This window comes from Gopherus flavomarginatus, chromosome 4, assembly GCF_025201925.1.
Source record: "Gopherus flavomarginatus isolate rGopFla2 chromosome 4, rGopFla2.mat.asm, whole genome shotgun sequence".
NCBI classification, from domain to species: domain Eukaryota; kingdom Metazoa; phylum Chordata; order Testudines; family Testudinidae; genus Gopherus; species Gopherus flavomarginatus.
In genome coordinates, this window is record NC_066620.1 from 182681663 (window position 1) to 182707085 (window position 25423).

Here is a 25423-nt window from a genome sequence, read left to right on the forward strand (position 1 = left end):
TGGCAAAGAGGTTAGGGACACCATCCCTACCCATCCTGGCTAATAGCCATTGATGGGTCTATCCTCCAGGAATTTATCTAGTTCTTTTTTGAATCCTGTTATAGTCTTGGCCTTCACAACATCCTCTGGCAAGGAGTTCCACAGGTTGACTGTGCATTGTGTGGAAAAAATGCTTCCTTTGTTTGTTTTAAATTTGCTGCCTATTAGTTTCATTTGGTGGCCCCTACTTCTTGTATTATGAAAACGAGTAAATAACACGTCCTTATTTACTTTCTCCACACCAGTCATGATTTTATAGACCTCTATAATATCCCCCCTTAGTTGTTGTCTCTTTTACAAGCTGAAAAGTCCCAGTCTTATTAATCTCTCCTCATACAGCAGTTGTTCCCTAATCATTTTTGTTGCCCTTTTCTGAATCTTTTCCAATTCCAATATATCTTTTTTGAGATGTGGTGACCACATCTACGTGCAGTATTCAAGATGTGGGTGTACCATGGATTTATATAGAGGCAATATATAACCACCATAAATTTCCCCATCTAAGGCAGAAAGACAGCTTGATTGCTTATAGATTATAAGCTCTTTGGGACAGAGACCATCTTTTTGTTTCATTTGCACAGCACTAGCACATCAGAGTCCTGGTGCATGACTAGTAATACAAAGTATAATAATAATAATAATTAATAGCAGAGGCAATGCTTGGGAGGCATGTTGGGTCATGTGCTCCCCCAGATTTGCTGCTTGGCTTGTACTGAGCATACTCACACGGACTGATTATGGTCAGTAACACTGCTGTAGCGGGCTGCCCTCACTGCCCCGCCCCCCACAACTATCGGCAGGCATGGGTGGTCTCTGAATAATAGATTTGCAAAAAATTTGTAGTGTAAGATTACCTTTACCACATACTAAGATAGACTTATCAAGTCCCACTGGAAGATTATTAAACTTGTCGGAGAAAAACTCAGTTCTCGCTTTTTGTTTGGGTGCAGCAAAATCAAATACTTTATTATTTTTCCAGCAATTGCAATAGAGGGAGGGAGTGCCCTAGGACACAGGGTCGCCCCAGTCCCAGACAGGTCTCTCAACAGGTAAACAATTACAGCAAGCATTTATACCTTTGTTACAGACAATAACAAGCAATAATCCAGACAATAATAAGCAACAGCTGCATTTTGTTTATACATAGGCCATCCTGCTATCTTATTTTTCTCACTTCTAGAAGACGCCAGTCTACATATTTGGTTATCAGTGCAAGGTCGTGACAACTTCTCACACAGTTCTTTCCCCCTCGCCTCACACCATCCTTGCTTCTACAAGTCTCACGTCATTAGGGTTACAGCTGGCCTAACTCTTGTTAACTGCTAGCCTGACTCTTGCTAACAGACTGACATGCATTAAGATCCCCTACAAATCCTTGTCAATTTTTTCCCTACTTCCACACTCCCACCTTTTGTACTTCTAATACAACAGATATTTTCAAATCTCTATTTGCATTAAGCCATGGATTTCTGATTCTGCATCAGATGTTTCAACCTTAGGGGTTTTCACTGGATGTAATGACAATGCATGATTAGCATGGACATGAAAGGTATTACTATTATTATGTCTTTTACAACAACAATAACATAATCCTAAACTAACTAACAGCAGTGTAAGCAATAACATTCCCATAGCAATAATATGATGAGGTTGTTGTACAGTTTTGGTTACAAAGCACAATACATCATACTTAGTACACAAAATAAACACTCTATAAGCTGTATGAAAGGCATTCTGTTCATCTTCATATATATTTTGAAGCATGTGAATTTGCCCTTATATTTCAGAGATTCTTTGAACCTCTGGTAACAATGAAAGCAAATTTTGAAATTGATCAGGTACTAAGCTGGTCCAATTAAAGGGTATCTGGAAACTAAGGGCTACTTGCAAAATTCTATCTGCAGGCCAATAAACAATATGATTGCCTGCAGTGGTAATGAGATTAAAATGTATATCTTGCAATGTGGTGGTTTTAACATACACACAGCTATCATTAGCTTGAAAAAATAGGTGTCCTGTCAGGATAGTTCCTTGTCCTCTACCCTCCCAGCAAATGTTATCATGAACAGTGACAACTTCCCCTGGCTTCAGTTTATGGATGCACTGAAGCTGTAGTGGTTCTAACAGCCAAATGTCCATTGACTCCCTATTCCTATCCAAAATATCAGGTGTGATTCTAGGGGCACTGACTATAAATTAGTTAGCCATACTAGGTGGTCTAATTTCCCAGATGTCTCAGTGAATAATCCAGTCCCACATGCATCCTCCCCATGGGCCCGTCAGGATTCGGTATGTGGGAGCCCACACCCCCCTAACTGGTCCAAATGCTTGGAAGGAGCACTGTGAATGTCCACACTTCCACCCAGAAAGTCTCCAGTATATCTCCATAGCCACAGATCGGATGGTACTCCTGATGTGTCTGTAAGGGCAGTGGGCCAAGTCTGGTGCTCAAGATCACTCCGAATGGCCATCAGCTGGTCATTCGGGAAATCCTGAATTTCTAAGCATACTAGATCCCAGTGCAATGCCTTCCCAGCCTCAGTGATATTCAATACCATCTCTGTCAGTAACTTCTGGGTCATAGAACTAAGGGTGGAAATAACATGTAACTCACCAACTCTAGCCTGTACTTGGGTTAGCTGAGCTCCAGAAATAAGGCTAGTGGCCTTTTCTAGTTGGCCCAATTTCTCATCATGTTCTGAACCCAAAAACCCTAATCTAATGGCAGCCCCTTGTGAGCAATTTGAGTATGTAGAGGTGATCTGGAAACTGGATAAGGGCAATGTAAATTTGACAGTCCCTAGTGTTGTATTAATCACAGTCCATTGATATCCTAATACATATCTCTTTGGTGTAGTACTATATCACATCTGTTGGTTGTATACCTTTAACTAATCTCAGGTACTTTCAAGAGGCATTGACATTAATAGCATAGGGTGGGGTGTATTGCAATAAGGTACAGGTTACATTATTAGTCACTGGAATGGTTTCAATACAAGTAAAATTTCCAGTGGCAGAACAAATTCTTCTTATTCATTTGATTATTCACTAATTGGGTAACCAAATAACAATAAGGACTTCTTCCATGTAACACAGTACAAATTCCAGGAATAGCCATCATATCTACTTCACTATGGAACCCATCAATTTCAATTACAGATTTTTGGCGTTCATTTGTAGTGATATCGTAGATTTTATTTCCACTAATCCATTTATTCTCCACTCAATTGTTCACTTATATGGGATATCCTGAACTTTAAAAATATTGTTTTTTTCCAAACAGTCTTTAAATAAATCACTAAAGTGTGAAGGCCTTGGCCATTGGTTTTATCAAATATATGGCATTGTCTGTATTTGGATGTATTACAGGGGTAATAGTGTAATGGAGGAGATGGCAGAGGCAGTGGCAGCAAAGTGCCTTTGGTACTTGTCATTTAAAATCCAATTAGAGAGAGCAATATATGCTGAAGGATTTATTCAAAACACAGGGCGCAGCCTGTAGAATAAACCCCAAAATCCAATCAATACCACATTCCCAAGCAGGGTCCCACAAATTTCTTCCTGCCAGTGTATAATTCTTTGTTTCTTCACCAGGATCAGTTCTTAATGTCCTTTCTAGTCAGGAATTCCTGGACTTTGGCAATTTCAGTGGAGTGAGTGTTCCTTCTTCTTTCCCGAAACAGTCGTGGTTCAGCATTCTACAGGGGAGAGGTTACCAGCACATCACCCTGTAATGATTTTGATTCTTCTAGAAAAATCCAAAGGCACAGTAGGTCTGTCAGTGGACAAGGGAGAGGTTACTCGCACTTCACCTTGTTTTTTTTCCCTGCTGTCCAGAAGGCACAGAAGGAGAAATAGGCTAATCATCAGTAGGAGAATTCTCCCGAGGTGGAGGGATCTTTTTGCAGTGAGAATCATGGGTCCAAGCAGTCAGTCTTTGGAACTTCACAGCGGTGTTGGTAGTCAGCAGGACTTAATAAGGGCCTTTCCAGCATGGAGCCAAAGCAGTCTTTCATTGGTGGACCTTTACATAGATCCAGTCTCCAGGTTCCAAGGAGTGGCAGGGCTGCTAGGGTCTTTAGGTAGTGCTTCTTTACCTGTGAGAAAAGAAACCTAACATATTTCATTAGTGCCTGGCAGTGTTTTGCATATCTCATAGCTGCTTGGGCACATTCAAGCCCCCGCCTTTTCTTGGTTGTCAGCCAAGTCTTAGCTGTGAGCAGTGTCCTTGAATGGAGCCAGTGTCTTATCTTTAGACTGAACGTGCTAGCTATTTTTTCCAGTTAATTCATTCTGCTCTTTTTCCTTCTTTCCTTCTTGGATTCTTTTAACCTACAAAGGAAACTTCCACTCTTACACCTTTTTCCCAACCATGAACACATAAACATTGCCATTATACAGTACATTAGTCATTCAATGTATGCCACATATACCCTTCCACTAAAATAACTTTATTATAGAGCTTTGGAGCAACAAGCCAGGACAAGTACACCTACTTTGAGGAGTTCACTCAATACAACCTCTGGTGTCCAATAGCTTCTCACCATCCCCAGCCCTCTGGCTAGAAATCTGAGGTAGCCAGAAGGATCCCATGTACAATATGGGAAGTGGGTTAACTTTTCATGTCCTTGCTTCCAAAGACTGTTGGTAGCAAATTTTAACAATTTTCAATTAAAAGATTTGGCCAATGAAGTTTCTTTTTCTTACTTAACGAAATGTATTAGACTTTAGTATATCACATTTTCCTGATTTATCCCACTTTGTATTCCAAAGTTGAATAAAACAAGTATCAGCATTTTAATTTAACCCTTCTGTTTGATTTTAAACTAGACTATCCTATGAAAATATTAAACACAACAATTCTGGCCACGAGACAGACACCACAAGACAGGACATAGAACACAAAACATAATTCCTATTGTGCCAGTAAATGCATGATACGCTGAATGCTGTTCAGCTGGCATCAGTTTTCTCTGATTATCTGAAAGACAAAAAAAACAGAGATCTACCCCTTCTGGGCAGTCAATCATCACTTAAAATATACAAATACCCTTGTTGATTTCAGGCAAAACAGAGGAATTACCCCATATTTTCTTGTATTTGTTTCATAGGCAGCCCAGGTTTCAGTGGCTTCCACCTTATCAGTTAGATAATTTGCATTAATAAGATGCTTTCTGGCTTGCTTCTGGATCCAAAGCTATTCACAGCTTAAAGATTCTTACCTTAAAAGGGACATAATTAACTTTACCAGAATTCTGATGGCTTTTTACTTCTAACTCCTGCTTTCAAACACTGAAAGAAAAGCACTTCTTATAGTGCCCCTTAGAGCCTAATAGGATTTCCATTACGTAGCACTGTATACATTGTTTAGCTAATTCAACTAAATTGTTCATAGCCAAATATTGCAATCTAATAATTTCTTTGCCTGAATTTATTTACAAACATTTTAAAGACACCAAGAACTTTCCTCTTTAGCATTTTTACAAAGTTCAACTGCTGTTCCCTCCAGCAGCTACAGAGTTAACTTCTCACTTCTTCCTTAAATCACTTGCTTGTCTCCCAACAGCCACTTTTATCAACTCAAATCACCATTTCAAATATTGTCCTGGGTATTTGAAATCCCCATGCTTATACTTACTTACTCCTTCCTTCCACTATGCCCTCAAAATTTTCCAACCTGTTTTCCAATCTCTGTCTATTACTTGCCCGCTTGGGACCGATCCTGCTTTTCTTGCTGAACCGTCCCTTCCATGGGCACCGGCTTGTTCCACTACCAGTTTAGCTAGGAGGGTGGGCTTCTCAACTAGCCCCCACCCTTCCTGGTCTCTTCCCTTAAACATTCTTACTCACAAGACTACCCGAGTCCTCCCTCGTGAGGCTTGCCACCTGGGCAGAAACGCATGGCTCATTTTCTTTTAACTATTCAATTTCCTCTTGTAGCAAACACACTGTTGTTATGGCGTATGCTGAGCACAAATGGTTACATTTTGACAAGTCCCTGAAGAACCAGTACATGCTTAGCCAGGGCTTCCTTTTCTACCCTGAAGTCCTGTCTCAAGGCCTGCAACTTGCCCTGGGCGTAGGTTTGAGCTGCTGCCTGGTTCATGATCTATGCTCTTAATTGCTTAATTCTAGTTATCAAGTACACATCTCTTCCCTTTTCTCCAACTTCTCTATTGCCCAGTCCTGCTACAACTGGGGTAGATCCACCTGCCACCCTTCCCGGTCAACCAGGGTGGAGAGAGGAATGCTAAACCCCTCTCCGGTTCTCAAACTTACTGCAGCTGAGAGTGGGCACTCCTTTAATCATGCAATCCTCAACATATAACATCAACAATACCAAGCAAAGCAAACATAAAAATAACAAGGGTAAAACAAATAGATGGTGTAAATTCTGCAGGACTTCTTCCTTCTCAATTGCTCACCAAACTGTGACAAATTTCTGTTACCAGTATATCCCTCGTGTCAGGTGATCAGGCTGACACTGTAGGACATTGGGGGAAGATAAAGAAAACACACCATATGACTGAATTTTAAAGCTTCATAAAATAATAAAACAACAATGGAGAGTGTTGGGAACGCTCCCACATCACTCAGGAAAAACATTAATGCCCCAGGCTCTAAGCCATTTTCATACTCACATATGTCCAGAATGGCCACGTCTGCGTATAACGTTCAGAGAAGGAGGAGAGGTGGACGGGAGATTATCCTGTATACAGCTTGTTCAGAATTTCCAACATGCTTCCGCTCTTGGGAGGGCTGTTCTTTTACACCCTGGAATCTCCTGCGGCATTTCTTTCAGAGATTCCAGTCCAGGTCGTCTGCCTGTGGCTTCTTCGGTATCACCAAGCCACACTGGCTTCGGGGTCACAAAGGCACTCTGTTGGATCTCACTGGACAGTTAAGCTTTGCAAGTGTAATCTCAGTTCTGTAACTTGTATTGTCTTTGGTTTGCCTCTGTCTATATTTTTTTTCACAACCAGCTGGGGCCGAAAGCAGTTTTTCTTTGTACTTAGCATAGTCTGCGTTGATTCTTGACCTTGAACGCAGAGCAACTTTCTCTTTATCTCTGGGCCAAGCTGAATTTCAAAATAACCCGTTCCTTTCCTCAATAGACAAATTGCTCACACTGTCACAGGCTTTTTGGTGATTAAAAGCTCCTCTTAGATGTACGATCTTATCTAGATTGAAGGTACCTTCTAGTGGGCATTGTTTAGATGGATTTTCACGCGTGTAAAGATTCCAATTGTCTAAATACCTGCAGGTTGTTGGACCATAATATACGTACATGAAATAAGATGGGGTACCCTTAGGGGGTGAGCTGGAATGCTTAGACTGTCCCCTACCCATTTTCCAATCACACACACATGGGGGGAATGCCCTGTCCATGCTAGCAGCACATAAACTAAGGGTCTCTGCCTACAGGGTACTCACACAGGAGAGGCTAATGAGGCTGGCCACGACCCTCCTACATCTCCCTTCAGCAAAGAGCGTTGGCTAGTCTCAGGGAGACGGCACCACTTACTCTGATTGCATCCAGTGAAATGATCAGACTGTCAGTAGCCCACACGGAAAGGAAAGGGGGAGGGAAGATGGCTTCACACACTCCTAGACCCAGGTAGCTTCCTCGCCGGACGATGCCAGGCAGTCAGCCCACTGTGGGTCGGATCTTCTAAAGATCCTCTAGTTACCGGGCTTGTGTTAGAGTAGTCCTGGTCACGAGCTTTCGCTTCACAGGGTACTCTGGGCGTCTTCCAGTAACAGTCACTCACACTGGTGTGCACACACACACACACCCCGCAAGGCTTTATTTCCAAATACCACGATGCATCTGTACCTTATGTCTGGACCCAATACCATGAGGCGGTATGACAACCCCTCTTGAGGTGGTAAAAACCCCTCAGCACCGGTGCATACCTAATGCATTTTCCTATGCATTACCTTGTTGGCCAACCAAGCAGTTCCCCAGTACTGCTATAAACTAACCTTGTTGGGGCCTTTCCCCAATACCACTCTACATCTGATCTTGCTGCACAATCAATAAGTTCAGATGACGTGAGCCCAACAGAGACAGAAGGCCCCACGGACAGTCCTCCGACGACACCCCAATAGAGATTTCAAAAGGTCTCATACCTCTCTTGTGGCACCATGGGGTTCAAAGGGAAACGATCCGTAGCAGCTGCCTTTGTCTCAGTAGGCATTGCCATCCCGGACAAGCCCCCAAATTGTCGGAGAAAAACTCAGTTCTCACTTTTTGTTTGGGTGCAGCAAAATCAAATACTTTATTATTTCTCCAGCAATTGCAATAGAGGGAGGGAATGCCCTAGGACACAGGGTCGCCCCAGTCCCGGACAGGTCTCTCAACAGGTAAACAATTACAGCAAGCATTTATACCTTTGTTACAGACAATAACAAGCAATAATCCAGACAATAATAAGCAACAGCTGCATTTTGTTTATACATAGGCCATCCTGCTATCTTATTTTTCTCACTTCTAGAAGACGCCAGTCTACATATTTGGTTATCAGTGCAAGGTCGTGACAACTTCTCACACAGTTCTTTCCCACTCGCCTCACACCATCCTTGCTTCTACAAGTCTCACGTCATTAGGGTTACAGCTGGCCTGACTCTTCTTAACTGCTAGCCTGACTCTTGCTAACAGACTGACATGCATTAAGATCCCCTACAAATCCTTGTCAATTCTTTCCCTACTTCCACAAACTGTATGAGCAATATGTAGTTACTGCTGAAATTCTGTGACAGTGTTTCTGGTAATATGGGGAAAAAACCGTGTATATTCAAAAACATAATAATTTTTTTTAAATTTTGTAATGAGAAGACAACTAAAAATTGCATTTTGAAATGCAATGTCAAATTGTTTAATTTTGATGGCAAATGTCAATATTTTTTCTTTTGACATTATACTCAGACTTTTTGGGAATATTTTGATCTATGGATTATTTATTTATCTATTTATTTATTTATTTTCCTCATTGATATTTTGAGTTTCTGTTCCAGTTTAGACCAGAAACTAATTTCAAAATGTTGAAATTTCCCCATGGGACAAAAATGCCATTTCACATCCAGCTCTAGCAATAAGCAACTAAAGTATTGTTCCTGTTCTTAGCAGCAGTGTGTTTAGTTCATGGAGGATGGGTACATCGATGGTTATTAGCCAAGAAGGTCAGGGACGCAATCCCATGCTGAGGGTGTCCCTAAACCTCTAAGTGATGGAGATTGGATCACTTGAAATTGCCCTGTTCTGTTCATTCCCTCTGAAACACCTAGCACTGGCCACTGTCAGAGACAGGATATTGGGGTAGATGGACCATTGATCTGACCCACTATGGCCATTCTTATCAGGAATGGCTCTAGGGATTTTGCTGCCCCAAGCACGACAGGCAGGCTGCCTCCAGCGGTTTGCCTGCAGAGGGTCCCTTGGTCCCGTGGGAAGCCGCAGGACCAGCGGACCCTCCGCAGGCAAGCCACAGGAGGCAGCCTGCTTGCTGCCCTTGCAGCGCTGACAGAGCGCCCCTCACGGCTTGCCGCCCCAAGCATGCGCTTGGCGTGCCGGGACCTGGAGCCGCCCCTAGTTCTTATGTTGCTATATTTTTCACTCTGTTTTTTAAAATTAAAGTGAGGTTGTACTCTGAAAAAATGGCACCGTGGAGTTCCATGTTTACTGCCCGTCAGTGATTTTCAGAATTTTGCAACATCACTAAAAACAAAGATTCCACATTTGGAATTCAAGGCTTGATCCCATAATATCTTAGTCATGTGATTATTTCTTACTCAGATGAGCAGTCACGTTAGCTGAAATAGTATTACTTTTGGTGGTAAGGTTTGCAGGAATGGGCCCTAAATTAGAGATTCTGGAGATATCAATAAAGCAAAATAAAATCCAGGCCATTCTCCATAGCTCTATTGGCTCTTCAGTACCAATTAAAGTAAAAGGTAATACAAACTTATTTTTGTCACACTAAGCAGATATGGCTCAGGTTATAATCCAGGAACAGACGTATTGAGTAAGACTATGCCAGGTCAGATTTTCCACTATGTTACACCAGTTTTACATTGGTGTTACTCTATCACATGTCTTCCCATTACAAAGAAGATCCTGTGGGCTAACAAAGGCTGCTCTGTTGGAGAGAGATTTAGAGCACACTTCTGATCTCCTGATTTACAGAGGATTTTCAGGGGCACGATGAATCTTATTTATGGCTATGGAAAGGGTAATATTGCAGGCAGCAAAGAAACTGGATTTTCAAATAGGGGTAGAAACAGAGAGGCTCTGTGGAGGCAAACCCTAGGAATAAATGAAGCTTAGGAGAAAATTTAGACTGAAATATACCATTAACAATAAAGGCAAATCCCAGGGAGGTGAGTTTGGACACCAATCCATTGTGCATCTGTGCTGTGTAACAGGGATTTTGCCATTTTACATACAGACTGTTAGCTGTCTTGAAATGCAGTGGTCACAATCTGCTAGCCAGTTGTTTTATTTTGTTGTTTTTGTTGTTTTATATTAAGAATGCCTGCCCCTGGAAATTTCCACTACATGCATCCGATGAAGTGGGTATTCACCCACGAAAGCCCATGCTCCAAAACGTCTGTTAGTCTATAAGGTGCCACAGGATTCTTTGCCGCTTATATTTAGAAAGTACATTTTCTCTGTAGGACTCTGTAAATTTTGCAGGGTCCACTTGCAGCACCTTTATTTCTTATGTCTGACCTTTCTGTATGGCCAGAAATTCAATATATTCAAGACCAGATTATGTCTGACCACTGTATAAGTACACATGGAGGATTCAAAGAGACTTTCACCTGTCACTTGTCTCCCCTGTGCACCAGCTGGTTATAGTAATCATCCCTCTGCTCTTTTCTTGTGCCCCAGTGGTCACCAGTAGGACGGGGGTGGCAGGGTAGGATGAGCATACTACACTTGATTTAAGGATGTAGCAGCAGGTGCACGTCCCCAGTTCACTGGGAACTCCCTGAGGCCTTTCTGTGTTTCCACTGGGTAATGGGGCTCCACTGTTCAGATACCACAGTTTGTTATACAACTTAGACTAGAAGGTCATACACTTCCTAACTGCTGTAGGCTGAGCTGTGCACCCAATGAGAGAGAGCAACACATGAAGCTGCAGCATTTGACACAGGTAGGCAACTTCAGGGTGGGGCAGATTCCTTTGTCTGCAACAATTTGGTGGGGAGATGGGATGTGTAGGGAGTAGTGTAGGCTGTGGACCAGTAGTGGGCAGTGCTACAGATTCTAGCAAGTGCCCCTTCCTGGCCACCCACTAGGACTTCTGTGAGGGGAATCCAGGCTCTTTTGCTCTGGGTCCCCAGGGTGTTTCAAGTTCCTGGAGTCTGAATGGACTCCAGCTACTACTCTCAATCTTAGGCACACTCTCAGAGTGCAGACCTTCTATCTAGCACCCCCTCCATGTGTTGGAATCTGCTGTGCTGCTGCCTGGCCCCTCTGGGCACAGCTCTGACCCTTCAGACTTCCCTGTACTTAAACACACCACTCTTCCAATAGTCCTCTGAAGGTGTGTGAAGCTTTTGGTTTACAGTTTAACACTTATAGAAGCAGTCAGTAGTTAATGGAATGCTTTATGAAATTGCCTGTCATCCTTAGGCATGGACCGTGCTAATCTTCCGTGGATCATTCCAATTTTAGTACATGTGCTGCTGACACAAGAATGGTTGTGAAACAGACAAAACACATACACATACTATGTACAAACTATCACCTCACTGCTCATTATTTAACTGATAAAGCACAGGAGAGAACAGATCATACAAAATAATAAAACATCCAAAAAGCAAAGTCCCTCACTAGCTTACCCTTCCCTTGGAAGTCCTTGGGGGATCATCTGTGTTCTGGCCGGTAAGCAGGCAGGCAGCATCCTCCACCTCCTTGACAATCCTGGCCCTACAGCAGCCTCCCTTCACCTTAATCTGGTACAAAATGGTTCTTGGTCTCAGGTCTAATCCACCCTACAGACTGTTGACCCGTTCTTTCCCCACTATCCAGAACACACAGGTTCACAGACTCTTGAGCTGAAGAAATATGTTGATTATTTGCTGCTTCAGTGAGTGATCATTCCACTGAAACAAGACACAGCATACGGTTAAATGCAAGTGAATACCCACATTCAGATGCTAGCACCCTGCTGGTCTAATTTCATCAATCTGAATTAGTCTAATCTATCAGCATAGCTGAACCTTTATTGCTGCGCATTGTGAAAAGTGATAACCTCATGCAGCATCACTATCTAAGAAAGCATGACAAAATATAGCTGATCAACACAATGTGAGGGGGTGGGGGCAAAGGTGACATTTTCAGCTTCCAACTCTCAGCCTTCTCAGTGTTTGGCTGCTCTGACCTGTGTATGCCACCTATCACCCCCACAGTTGGAGATTTGCTGCTATGCAAGGAGGCCTTTGCTATACCCCTTTTTTCCTCAGACATAAGGGTATAGATCTGATATGTATGGTGGCTCTGTGCCATCAGAGGAGACCCCTATACAGAAGGACTCCTCCACTGACCAGATCTGCTTTAGGTGCACCAGGAAAAAAGAGTTAAAAGCTGTGCACCAGGAAAAAAGCACAAAGCTACCATAATGCAATTTGTCTCAATTTTTGTGTTTTGTTGGAATGGACGCAAAGGCCAAAAAACTACATGACAGGTTTCATTTTAACCAATCTCCATCCAGTTGATCCACTGCCTCATATCAGGGCAAACTTTTACTTTTCAACAGAGGTTTTACAGTTCAGGGCAATTGCATCTGTATTCCCCTTCTCTGGTCCCTTGAGGGCACCCACTGAAGGCTCCAGGCTCCTCAGCCATTACCTCTCCTGGGAGTGTCTCTTGCTTCTGACTGGGGATATCTCCAGGCTGCACAGCTGGCTGCCTACACTGTGATGTTCCCAGAAAGTCAGGCTGCCTAAATAGGCCAGTGTCTTCACTTTGCTTTTTCTTTGAAGGTGATGGAAAGCTGTAAGTGCCAGAAGTTATACGTTACCACAAAGCTCTTTATAAGCAAGCACATTTATTCTTAAGGTGAAATCATTACAGAGAAATCATGTTTAAAACAATAAAAGAACCTAGACACATGCTAAAAAGCTTACCAAAGGTCACCCCAATTCTAGCCTCAGGCTCTGACAGGTGTCAGCTCTTCTAACACTTTCCTAAGAATTTCCCCTTCCTGCAAAAGGTTCTGTCTGTTCGCTGGATCAGACAGAAAACGCTGTCAGTTTAAACTCAGGCATTTATCGAAAAGTCCTTTCTTTGTCTGTTGGCCTGTGGAGAATCCAGTTTGAACTAGTGTAGGTGGTACTTTCTGGAGATGTTACAACCTGAGTGAATTTTCTGGATCACTCTCTCCACCCCCCACCCCCTCCAAACACACACACACTCTGTTCTTAGTATCTGGAGGATTGTGATTATACCCTCATGGAACTCCATACAATCCCTGGCTCACAGTGACACCTAAACTTAATATAATAAGATCTCCCAAAGACATTGCAGGAAATTGTCATATTTAGCACAAGGGCTCTCTCTAAATACACACAATAATACTTAGTATCATACAGAGCTTAACATCTTTGCTTTACAAAGATTAGCTAATTCATGCATCTTTTTTTCAAATGTATTAACAGGAATAGATTTCACTGTGCCATTGGCTACAGCCAATCACATTTTAATGACTAGGTGAAATAGATTATATGGAATACTTGAATAATTTTTATGAGGTGCAGTGCATTGACATTTGAAAGCCTTATCTTGCATTAGTGATGATCAGCATCAAGAACATACTGTAGAACAGGGGTAGGCAACCTATGGCACAGGTGCCGAAGGCGGCACGCAAACTGATTTTCAGTGGCACTCTCACTGCTCGGGTCCTGGCCACCAGTCCGGGGGGCTCTGCATTTTAATTTAATTTTAAATGAAGCTTCTTAAACATTTTAAAAGCCTTATTTACTTTACATATAACAATCGTTTAGTTATATATTGTAGACTTATAGAAAGACACCTTCTAAAAATGTTAAAATGTATTACTGGCATGTGAAACCTTAAATTAGAGTGAATAAATGAAGACTCGGCACACCACTTCTGAAAGGTTGCCGACCTCTGCTGTAGAACCTGAGCTTGAGTGTGACAGGGTATACCAGGCCCTTTGAGGTGCCCTGCTGGAGGCCTTGCAGTCCTATCACACCCCGCCCTAGAAAAGAAGCAGTGAAGGTGAGTCCTCCAAGCCAGCCTAGAGAGGCTGCAGGGAAGCAGCCAATCAGACAGCAGCAGGCTCAGTTAAAAGGAGCTGCAGGGCCTGCGCAGATCAGTTGCTGGTTGGGACCAAAAGGGTAAAGAGGAAGGGGTTATGTGGGAAGTGGCCCAGGGAATAGCAGCAGCAATAATGAAGTTAAAGGAAGCAGCTTGTGACTGCTATTTGTAGAATGCCTGCGTTGGGATCCTGAGTAATGGGCAGATCCAGCCTCCTCCCTGCCTCCCCCATCCCCGGCAATGTCCAAAGCCTTGAGAAGGGGACAAGTTTCATGGAGAAGCCCAAGCACAGGGCTGGAATTTAAAGGGCTCTAGGGCTTAAGACCATGCAGAGGGCCAATCATTTGTTGGACTTTGTTGCTCCAAGAAGGGACTGAACTTGAAGGAGTGAGTTAGCTGGAGAGATGGGACAATAGAAACGGATAAGGCAGAGTCTCCAGAAATGAAGCCCTGGGGGCATTGCTCTATACCAGGGCAGGTATGGACTTAAAGCTAGTTGAGAAGGGGCTGAGGATGGAGCCCAGAGATAGGCTAAAGACTAACAAGGGCACAGGGATAGGCCCTGTTGGACCTTTTGCCCTGGAAGGGATTTGTGTGCGACTTCGCCAGAGGGCTGGGCCACTGAAGTCCCACCTGACATGGTTAACAGCCCACAGAGGGTGTCGGAGTAGAGACAGAGAGAGATTGAGTGCAGGTTCACACTGAACCAACAGGACGTGCTCACAAGAAATGAGTGCGCCCCATCACAGTGAGTTGTCATGATAGTTCCAGGAACGATTTGTTTGTCTATTCACTGTATTAGAAACATGATCATACATGCTGTCCCCATGGGAATTTTGGCATTGAAAATTGGCCTAAGCTTAGGAGAAATATACAATTACCCATTGTTAAGAGGTAATATCTTCCTATAGTATACAGAAATCACTTAGTAAAACTCCTTAGGATTAAAAATATGACAGAGAATCTGTTAAACATTTGTAGAGTTCAGAGTGAAAAATTTGTGTTTCAGAAGTAGTAAACAAATTAAATATATATACAGCAACCCATTAACAGTCACCAATTCAGGAAAGCATCTTTATTCAGTGTACCACTTAAGCATGTTCTTAACTTTAAGCATGTGCCTGAGTCTCATTGATGTCAATGGGACTCAAATGCACACTTAAAGTTAAGCATGACCATAAGTTCTGTCCTGACTAGGGACAGAGTAGAGCACATACATAAGTTCTTTCCTGACACAAGGCCTTAAACAACTTTATGTTGGAGTAAAATGTTATTAACGTGAGTAAAATGGTTTTCATCTTTTACTTCTGATTCTAATGAAGAGAATGTGTGTGTGTGTATATATCTCTAATGTATATTTAGTTTAGTTTCATGTGACACCAGTACACTAGTTTAACCTACATGTTAGCACGATTATCCTTTAGTATTTACAAATCATTATGTCCTGTGGACCAAATTCTGCTTTCAGCTGTACCCTCTATAATTTATAGGGTTTGGATCTGTGCATGTTACTAGCTTTTAAGAATTCAAATTCAGATAAGTTTTTCTCCCCCACACATAATTTCTGTAATATGTTGTAGAACACATTATATATCAAATATTATTAATTTGCAAAAACAACAGATATAAGATACATAGATGCTTCAAGGAAACTCTAAGGGAAAAGTGGAGAAGAGTTTAATATTCAGAATGGGAATATGATAACAATTGTACTTGAAATGTACATTTGAAATAGGTTTGCAGGCATGTAACTTAAAGCAAAACTTGATTTTGGATGTTTAAAATTTAATACCCAAAATAATTTTATAGTTTGCTTGTTACAAATCTTCCTTTATGAGTATTAAACTCTTCCCTATTTTTTGTGTCTAAAAATATGAAGGTTAATGTTTGTAAAATGCTTTGAGACCCTCAGCTAAAGGTGACAAGTACCATGGAGAAATTATTATTTTTCCCTCTCATGAAAATTTTAAATTGAAAATTAGATATTTGCACTGGCTATATTATCAGTGTGTACAGCTGCTTACGTAGTTTAAACAAGTTATGGGACTTGAATATATGTAAAAAACTATAACAATAATTGATTTTTTTTGGTTGCTTTATCAGTATACTAGCAAAGGGTTCACTTTAATTAATATTGTTTGAACTGCCAATAAAACTCAGATTGTTTGATCAAGTGTCCTTGCATAGAAATTTTGTGATTAAAAAATCAAAGCCACATTGATTCTGTTTGATTTAATAATATGTTGCCCATACAGTATCTTAATTTTTTTTCTCCACTTATTTCCTTTATACTGTTCTGTGGCTACATTTAAATATTTTAATACTTCCCAACTAGACAAGGTTACCATAGATCACCTAGAAGTTATGTAAACTAAAAATCAGTTATCAATAAGGCTAAACAGGAAAACAATGGAAAGAACATTCAAAACTGAACTTTTAAATGTCCTATCCATCCATTTAGGTTTTTATCCATATTCCTTAGTGAAGGGACAGAAATTCAACACCATGTAGAGTCAAGCACGAGGGTTTATTATGCACAGCGCTGGCAGAGTGTCACTTTGCTTATTAGGTTCAGTGACACACTGCTAAACAATTGATTACAATCAATTATATAGGGTGCAAATAGGTGGAAAGAAACTACGAGGTGGGAGTTCTTGAGCCCCTGGATAGGTTCTAGCAGCAAGACAAGATTAGCAGAATAAGCCAGTAGTCTAAAAGATTACATAATGGCTCCGCCCATACATATTTGCTAATACACAGGTGTTATTCCTCAGAATTCTCCTCTTGCAATGTGCAAGTTAAATCCTGATTTCAGGTCCATAGCAATAACGTTGGCTCTTTCCAGACAAGTTGGTCCACAGGTACATTTCTGGAGGGTTTAAAGCAAAAAGAAGAGTAAACAGTACACAACCATACACAATTGTGTGTGATTCACCCTTGCTTTCTGCAAACTAGGATTGGCATCTGTGAGGGAGGATGCCATAACTCACGCTATCGTGTTAGGCCTCTCCCTGAAGTCTGCTTGGCATTTGGGGAGTATGTATCGCTATCTTCTTCCTGAACCACAGAGCAGACTTTAAGGCTCCTCTCAGTGAGCTGTGTGCCTATACCTCCTGATAGGCCCCCAATTATTGCTTTCCATCTGCGGTTATGCTGACTCAGCTTATCTCATGTATAGTCGAAACAAACAAGGTTGTCTCCTGTTTATCCCAGCTTTCTTTTCCTGTGGTCAGGCTTGACAAAGCCCTGGCTGGGATGATTTAGTTGGGGATTGGTCCTGCTTTGAGCAGGGAGTTGGACTAGATGACCTCCTGAGGTCCCTTCCAAGCCTGATATTCTATGATTCTATGTATTGTCCATTGTTAACTAGGCCTCATGCCTCAGACCAAGCTGTGGAGTTTAGGCCTATGTGAAAGGTTCTTACAGACACTGTGGTCAAGATCTTACATATTGGGATTTTGCCCCTTCACTTAGCATATCATCTGTAGAGGAATATCAAGTCATTAATGCAACAATGAGTTAGAGCAGTCACAGGTGCCAGCCTCTATTTTTCTAATGAGCAATGGTGCGCAAACTAGGAGACACACCCCTCTTAGGGAGCACAAGAGGTTCTCTGGGGAGACACAAAAGAACTCAGATCCTGCAGGACTTGCTTCCATAATGGCAGAACTGGGATAATAATAGAGTGGGTATTGCAGGGTGGTACGGAAGCAGGATTAAGAAAAAGATAGTCCTCCTTTGCCACAAACAACATGAATGTCCCAATCAGCAGCCACCCCTCTCCCATTACCCAACTATGAAAGCAGCACTGCTGCCAGCAGAAGCAGCTTTGCTACCCTTACTTCTGTTGGTCTTCAGAGCGGGCGATAGGTTGAGGGGGACAAATTTTGTGAATAGTAAGGGTGGCACAACTGCAAAAGTTTGCACACTCACTTAGGAGTTCTTTTACAGCCTAATGCTGTAGTAGCTCCCCATAAGGAAGTTTTTCACTATATCTAATCTTCCTTGATTCCATCTGATTACGCCAAATTACACCTAAATAATTCTCTTTTATCTTTTGGACCAAATTCTTCCTTGGAAATGATTCTGGATATTCCCACTAACTTCAATGGGAATTGCATTTGTATGTCCAAGAAAATAATTTAAATTGTGTTTGAATTTGGTTTTTTGTATGCTTCAGATATTTGTAGACTGCTAGGAAGTCTCCACTCATTTTCCTTTAGCCATTCCATACACATTAGCTGTTTTAATTTTTCCTTAGAAGTCCATCCATCACAGTCTCTGAACCTGTTGCATAGAAAAATACTGATGATTTGTATTTCAGGAAAAGAAGAAAGAATGGAGCTTCAGAAATATGTTTGGATTCTTTCTCAAAAAGCCTGGAGAATCTAAAGGTATGTTATACAGTTATTGATGGATTAGAAAGAACTCATGCACAAGACAAATTTACAACAGAAAACTAATAGAATCATCCTAATTTTGTGTTAGATAAGCAGACTTTCGCCTTCCTGCATAAACACTCCCAGTCAAATCTCTGATTGTAGGTTTCATACACTGAATGATGTAGATTAGGAATCTCTTGAATCAGCAGATTTGAAATTTGAAACCAGACTCTCTGACAAAGGGCAACTCACAGAGATCAGTGCAGGGTACATATTCTTCTGATGAGGTTGCCATCCTCAGAGCCTCAACAATTGGGTGTTGGCTTTGCCATTAGCAACTCCAGTGCTTCCAAGTTCAAAAGTCTATCTAATGGCATAAGTGATAGTCTTATGGCTCTGTGGTTGCCACTGAAACATAAGTGGTACGTTACCATCATTAGCGCTTGTACTTCTATCATGACAAATGCTGACAATGAGAGAGAAAAGTTCTATAGTAACTTAGACAAACTTATTGTGTCTACATCAGTATCAAACTGATTATCATGGGAGACTTTAATACAAGGGTTGGAAGTAACATGAAAATCTTGCAGCCTGCTATTGGATAGTATGGCACTGGAAAAGAGAATAGCAATGGAACTCTGCTACTTAGTGACTGTTAAGTGGCAATTAATGATCACAAATACATTTTCTACCTACCAGACAAAAAACAAAACCAAAAAGAGATAATGGATGCACTCAAGACCCAAACAATGGGATCTTATTGACTACCATCCATCCGTAAGATCTACAGGATATACAAATCATTGCAGCAGTATGTGGGGGCAGACTGCTGTACAGACCACATGATCTGTTCCAAACTATTACTAGTAAGTCAGCCAGTGTGTCGTAAGTCATCTAAGCCAGACTGCTTAACATAAAGCGATTACAAGATGAAGCTGCATAAGTGTAGCTCTGTAATAATATTACTACAGCTTTGTCTGACTGTGCTGGCTTGGCTACTACTGCTAATGTAAACAGTGGATGGGCTACTTTTCATGACATGGTACATCAAGCTGCTCCTGACAATTTAGGTATAGCAAAATGACATCATCGATTAGTTTGACAAGAGTGGTCCAGAAATTCAACAGCTACTCACTAAAAAACATGAGCTGCATCCTCAAATTGTTGCATCTCATGTCCTTGTAGGTAGTTATAACATACTAGAATCTGTGTCATGAGTAGGGATCCTAATTTTCCATGTTAAAAAAAACAAAGTTCTCTAATTAAAAAAAATAAGAATCTGCATTTTCTGTGATTAAAATGAAACACTGAACATAAACACTAACCCAGGAACCTATCTTTGCAACAAAGCCCGATGCCAGCTCTGTCCACATATCTGTTCAAGTGACACCATCATAGAACCTAATCACATCAGCCGTGCCATGAGGGGCTCGTTCACCTGCACATCTACCAACGTGATATATGCCATCATGTGCCAACAATGCCCCTCTGCCATGTACATTGGCCAAACCGGACAGTCTCTATGCAAAAGAATAAATGGACACAAATTTGACATCAGGAATCATAACATTCAAAAACCAGTGGGATAACGCTTCAACCTTTCTAACCACTCAGTGACTGACTTGAAGGTGGCAATTTTGCAGCAAAAAAACTTCAAAAACAGACTCCAAAGAGAGACTGCTGAACTCGAATTAATATGCAAATTAGATAATTAACTTAGGTTTAAACAGAGACTGGGAACGGTTGGGTCATTACACTAATTGAATCTATTTCCTCATGTTAAGTTCTCCTCACACCTTCTATGGGTCATCTCGATTATTACTTCAAAGGTTTTTTTTCTCCTGCTGATGATAGCTCATCTCAATTGATTGGACTCTTACAGTTGGTATGCTTACTTCCACCTTTTCATGTTCTCTGTATGTATAAATATCTTCTGTCTGTGGGTTCCATTCTGTGCATCCAAAGAAGTGAGCTGTAGCCCATGAAAGCTCATGCTGAAATAAATTTGTTAGTCTCTAAGGTGCCACAAGTACTCCTGTTCTTTTCACTGAACTTTAGTTTCCCTAGCTACAATATATAAAGTATCAGTTAAACACAATATTTTATTGATATAGTTACAATTTTTAAGCAAGTTTGAAGCCTACCAGTGCCATCAATCATTATAATAAAATTAATAGAATTGCAATTTATATTTGTCTGCACTCTAACATAATCTACAGCCTTGCTGTATACAGTATAGAACAGCACCTTAACATCAATGTGAAATTTGTCCTTGCCAAACTCAGTGCCATGGTCTTTAGGGGAGATTTTTAAAGTTTTCAGCATTTTTTCATAACTTTAATTACTCATGTCTGGAGGCTGAAGTGAAATTTGAGATGCATTAAAACTCAAACTCCTACATGCTATGGAAAAACCTTTATACACTGGAAGCAGTTTATTGGAGTATGTTTAGGTCCATATAAATTTAAATCACATTAAAAAATCAGCTACAAGATGGGGAGGTTGCTCACACTGAATAAGTAACACTGGTACTTTCAGTAACATTTAGTTAATAGATGTTCTTATTTTTTTCACAAAATGTAAAAATTAAAGATTCTATAAAAACGCAAATTCCACATTTTTCTGTGGGAAATGGATTTCTAGGATCTCTGGTCATGAGATCCGATCTAAGCTTAGAGACATACAGAATAATGGTGGAATGCCAAGGCATATGAAATCCAGGGCTATGCTGACCCTCATGAGAACAAAGACTATTGTTTTGAAGATTTATATGTTCCTACACATACCACTACAGTGCTTTTGAAGAGTGTGGACAGCCTAACACTGATCACTGACAAAGGAGAAATCCTTCAGTGGTGACAACAGCATTTCAGTGATCTAACACACTGTCCAACATCACAGACAAGACATTAATAAGCGTAGTTGATCAGCCAACATGTAATAACATGGATCCAACCCCGTACCTTGACAAAGTCAGCACTGCAGTCAGTGCCACATAGTTCAGGGCTCCTGGATCTGATGGCATTCCTGCAGAAATATTCAAGTATGGAGGTGAGATCCTGCTGAGCTGACTGCTTGGACTATTTCTCAATACACAGTACTGAAGATGTACCGCAAGACTTCAAAGACACTACCATTGTCACCATACACGAAAGGAAAAGTGAAAAGTCCAGTTTGGTATCTATTGTGGTATCTCATTACTCTCAATGGCTGGAAAGGTTCTGACCAAAGTATTCTTTGATCATTGCTATGCAACATAGAATCATAGAACTGGAAGGGACCTCGAGAGGTCATCTAGTCCAGTCCCCTGCATTCAAGGCAGGACTAAGTATTATCTAGACCATCTCTGGCAGGTGTTTGTCCAACCTGCTCTTAAAAATTCCCAATGATGGAGATTCTACCACCTCCCTAGGCAATTTATTCCAGTGTTTAACCACTCTGACAATTAGGAAGTTTTTTCCTAATGTCCAACCTAAACCGACCTTGCTGCAATTTAAGCCCACTGCTTCTTGTCCTATCCTCAGAGGTCAAGAAGAATGATTTTTCTTCCTTCTCCTTGTAACAACCATTTATGTACTTGAAAACTGTTATCATGTCCCCTCTCAGTCTTCTTTTCTCCAGACTAAACAAACCCATTTTTTTTCAGTCTTCCCTCATAGGTCATGTTTTCTTTAATCATTTTTGTTGCTCTTCTCTGGACTTTCTCCAGTTTGTCCACATCTTTCCTGAAATGTGGTGCCCAGAACTGGAAATAATACTCCAGTTGAGGCCCAATCAGTGCGGAATAGAGTGTAAGAATTATTTCTCATGTTTTGCTTATACTCCTGCTAATACTGCTGCTAATACAGCCCAGAATGATGTTTGCTTTTTTTGCAACAGCGTTACACTGTTGACTCATATTTAGCTTGTGATCAACTATGACCCCAAGATCCCTTGCCACAGTATTTCGTCCTAGGCAGTCATTTCCCATTTTGTATGTGTGCAACTGATTGTTCCTTCCTAAATGGAGTACTTTGCATTTGTCCTTATTGAATTTCCTCCTATTTACTTCAGACCATTTCTCCAGTTTATCCAGATCATTTTGAATTTTAATCCTATCCTCCAAATCACTTGCAAACCTTCCCAGCTTGGTATCATCCTCAAACTTTATAAGTGCACTCTCTATGCCATTATCTAAATCATTGATGAAGATATTGAACAGAACCAGACCCAGAACTGATCCCTGCTGGACCCCACTAGTTATGCCCTTACAGCATGACTGTGAACCACTAATAACTACTCTCTGAGAATGATTTTCTAACTAGTTATGCACCCACCTAATAGTAGCTCCATGTAGGTCGTATTTCCCTAGTTTGTTTATGTGGTCATGCGGGACAGTATCAAAAGCCTTACTATAGTCAAGATATACCACATATACCGCTTGCCCCCGATCCACAAGGCTTGTTACCCTGACAAAGAAAGCTATGAGGTTGGTTTGGCATGATTTGTTCTTGAAAAGTCTATGCTGACTGTTAATTATCACCTTATTATCTTCTATGTGTTTGCAAATTGATTGCTTAATTATTTGCTCTATTATCTTTCCTGGTACAGAAGTTAAACTGACTAGTCTGTAATTTCCCAGATTATCCTTATTTCCCTTTTTATAGATGGGCACTATACTTGCCCTTTCTCAGTCTTCTGGAATGTCTCCGGTTTTCCATGACTTTTCAAATATCATTGCTAATGTCTCAGATATCTCCTCAGTCAGCTTCTTGAGTATTGAGTAAGATGCATTTCATCAGGACCTGGTGAGATGAAGACATCTAACTTGTCTAAATAATTTTTAACTTGTTCTTTCCCTATTTTAGACTCTGATCCTACCTTATTTTCACTGGCATTCACTATGTTAGATGTCCAATCACCACCAACCTTCTTGGTGAAAACTGAAACAAAGAATTCATTAAGCATCTCTGCCATTTCCACATTTTCTGTTATTGTCTTTCCCCCCTCATTGATTAATGGGCCTACTCTGTCCTTGGTCTTACTCTTGCTTCTAATGTATTTATAGAATGTGTTCTTGTTTCCTTTATGTCCTTAGCTAGTTTGATCTCGTTTTGTGCCTTGGCTTTTTTTTCATCATTATCTCCATGGTACTGGAATCACAATGCGGTTTTAGGCCAATATGAGGTATGGCAGACTTGATATTGGTAGCGCATCAGATGCATAAGAAATGCAGATAACAGCAACAGGACCTTTACATTGTCTTTATTGACTTGTCTAAAGCATTTGACACCATCAGTAGACCTGGGCTTTGGTAAGTGTTATGTAAGTTTTGTTGTCCAGAAAAATTCACCAACATTCTGAGATTATTTCATGATGGAAGTAGTAGATGGTGTTCTGTCCAACCCATTTCCTATTACCAATGGTATTAAGCGGGGCTGCATTACTGGTCCACTCTTGTTCATTCTTTTCTATGCAGCAATGCATGATGATGCTACAAAAGACCTAAATGCCAGTATCAGGATAAGTTTCCAATCCTCAGGAAAATTATTTAATCTGAACAGGCTGTGATCTTCCATGAAGATCTTTAAGGCAATTATTTATGAGCTGCTGTATGCCAGTGACTGTGCTCTAGAGATATATACTCCAGAAGATATACAGTGGATTACAGACAGATTCATACAGTCTGCAGAAAGGTAAGGGCTGACAATCAATCTGAAAAAGACAGAGGTCATGTATCAACATGCACCAGGAAAACCCTACATGAAACCAAAAGTCACTATCAGCAACACACAGCTGAAAGCTGTTACAGACTTTTGCTACCTTGACAGTATATTGTCAAATGATGTTACTGTAGACAAGGAGCTGACAAGTTGTATCAACAAGACCAGTTCATCATTTGTCAGACTATAAGGCAGTCTGGCAGCAACATGATATTAAGCTGCAAACTAAATTAAACTCTATAAAGTGGTTGTACTATCCAGCTAGTTGTATGGCCATAAGACCTGGACCTGCTACAGGCATTATGTTAAGCTGCTAGATAAGTTCTATTTACAACGTCTGTGTGCCGTACCCTGCATCAAATATGGTAGATAAAGTTACGAGTAATGAGGTTCTGGAATATAGTCACTCTACACAGATTGAAGTCATGTTTATCGCATCACAGTTCCCCTGGACTGGTTGTGTGTTTAAGATGGACGACACCAGCATGCCAAAGCAGTAGCTGTCTGGCGAACACAGAGCTCAGCTGCATATGAGGCAGCACAATAAATGCTTCAAGGACACACTGAAGCATAACTTGAAACAGTGCAATGTTGATGTTGACAGCTGGGCATTGTCAGCAGCAGGCAGATCATGCTGGCAAGCAGTGGTCAATGATGGATTTACCCAATTCAAGATTAAGTGCACTATGGATCTTAAAGGATACAGGCAGAATTATAAACCTTGGCAGACAATCTGGCACAAACATGGGGTCCACTCACCACTAGGGTTGCCTCCACCTGACTACTCTGGGGATTAGCTCCTTCCACGTGCTGCACTTTCCTTTGGCAGTCTCTTCACCCATCTTTGTAACTCCAGGTACTCCTCCTTCATAACTTGACCCTCTGGCCAGGTCACTATGCACCCTCATCTTTCGAGGTATCAAAGTCTTTCAGAAAAAACTGTCTCAGGCAGTCCGCTCTCCACTGCCTGGTCTGTGCCGCTTTCCCAGTGGCTGGTGGTAGAACCCGGG

At 41.2% G+C, this 25423-nt stretch overlaps 1 protein-coding gene and 1 pseudogene across 5 annotated transcripts in view; one reads left to right on the forward strand and one right to left on the reverse strand.

Annotated features, from left to right (window-relative positions):
• DCDC2C (doublecortin domain containing 2C) overlaps positions 1 to 25423 on the forward strand; it is a 133250-nt gene that overhangs the window by 101146 nt on the left and 6681 nt on the right. For all 5 annotated transcript variants that reach the window (XR_007774031.1, XM_050950879.1, XM_050950880.1 and 2 more), the window contains one exon: positions 18654 to 18723. Coding sequence is in view for 4 of the 5 variants with exons in the window: in XM_050950879.1 (XP_050806836.1) it covers positions 18654 to 18723 (70 nt within the window). In the remaining variant the exon portion in view is untranslated. Of the gene's footprint in view, positions 1 to 18653; positions 18724 to 25423 lie in introns of those variants that run through there.
• LOC127050408 (uncharacterized) lies at positions 11640 to 11740 on the reverse strand (annotated as a pseudogene).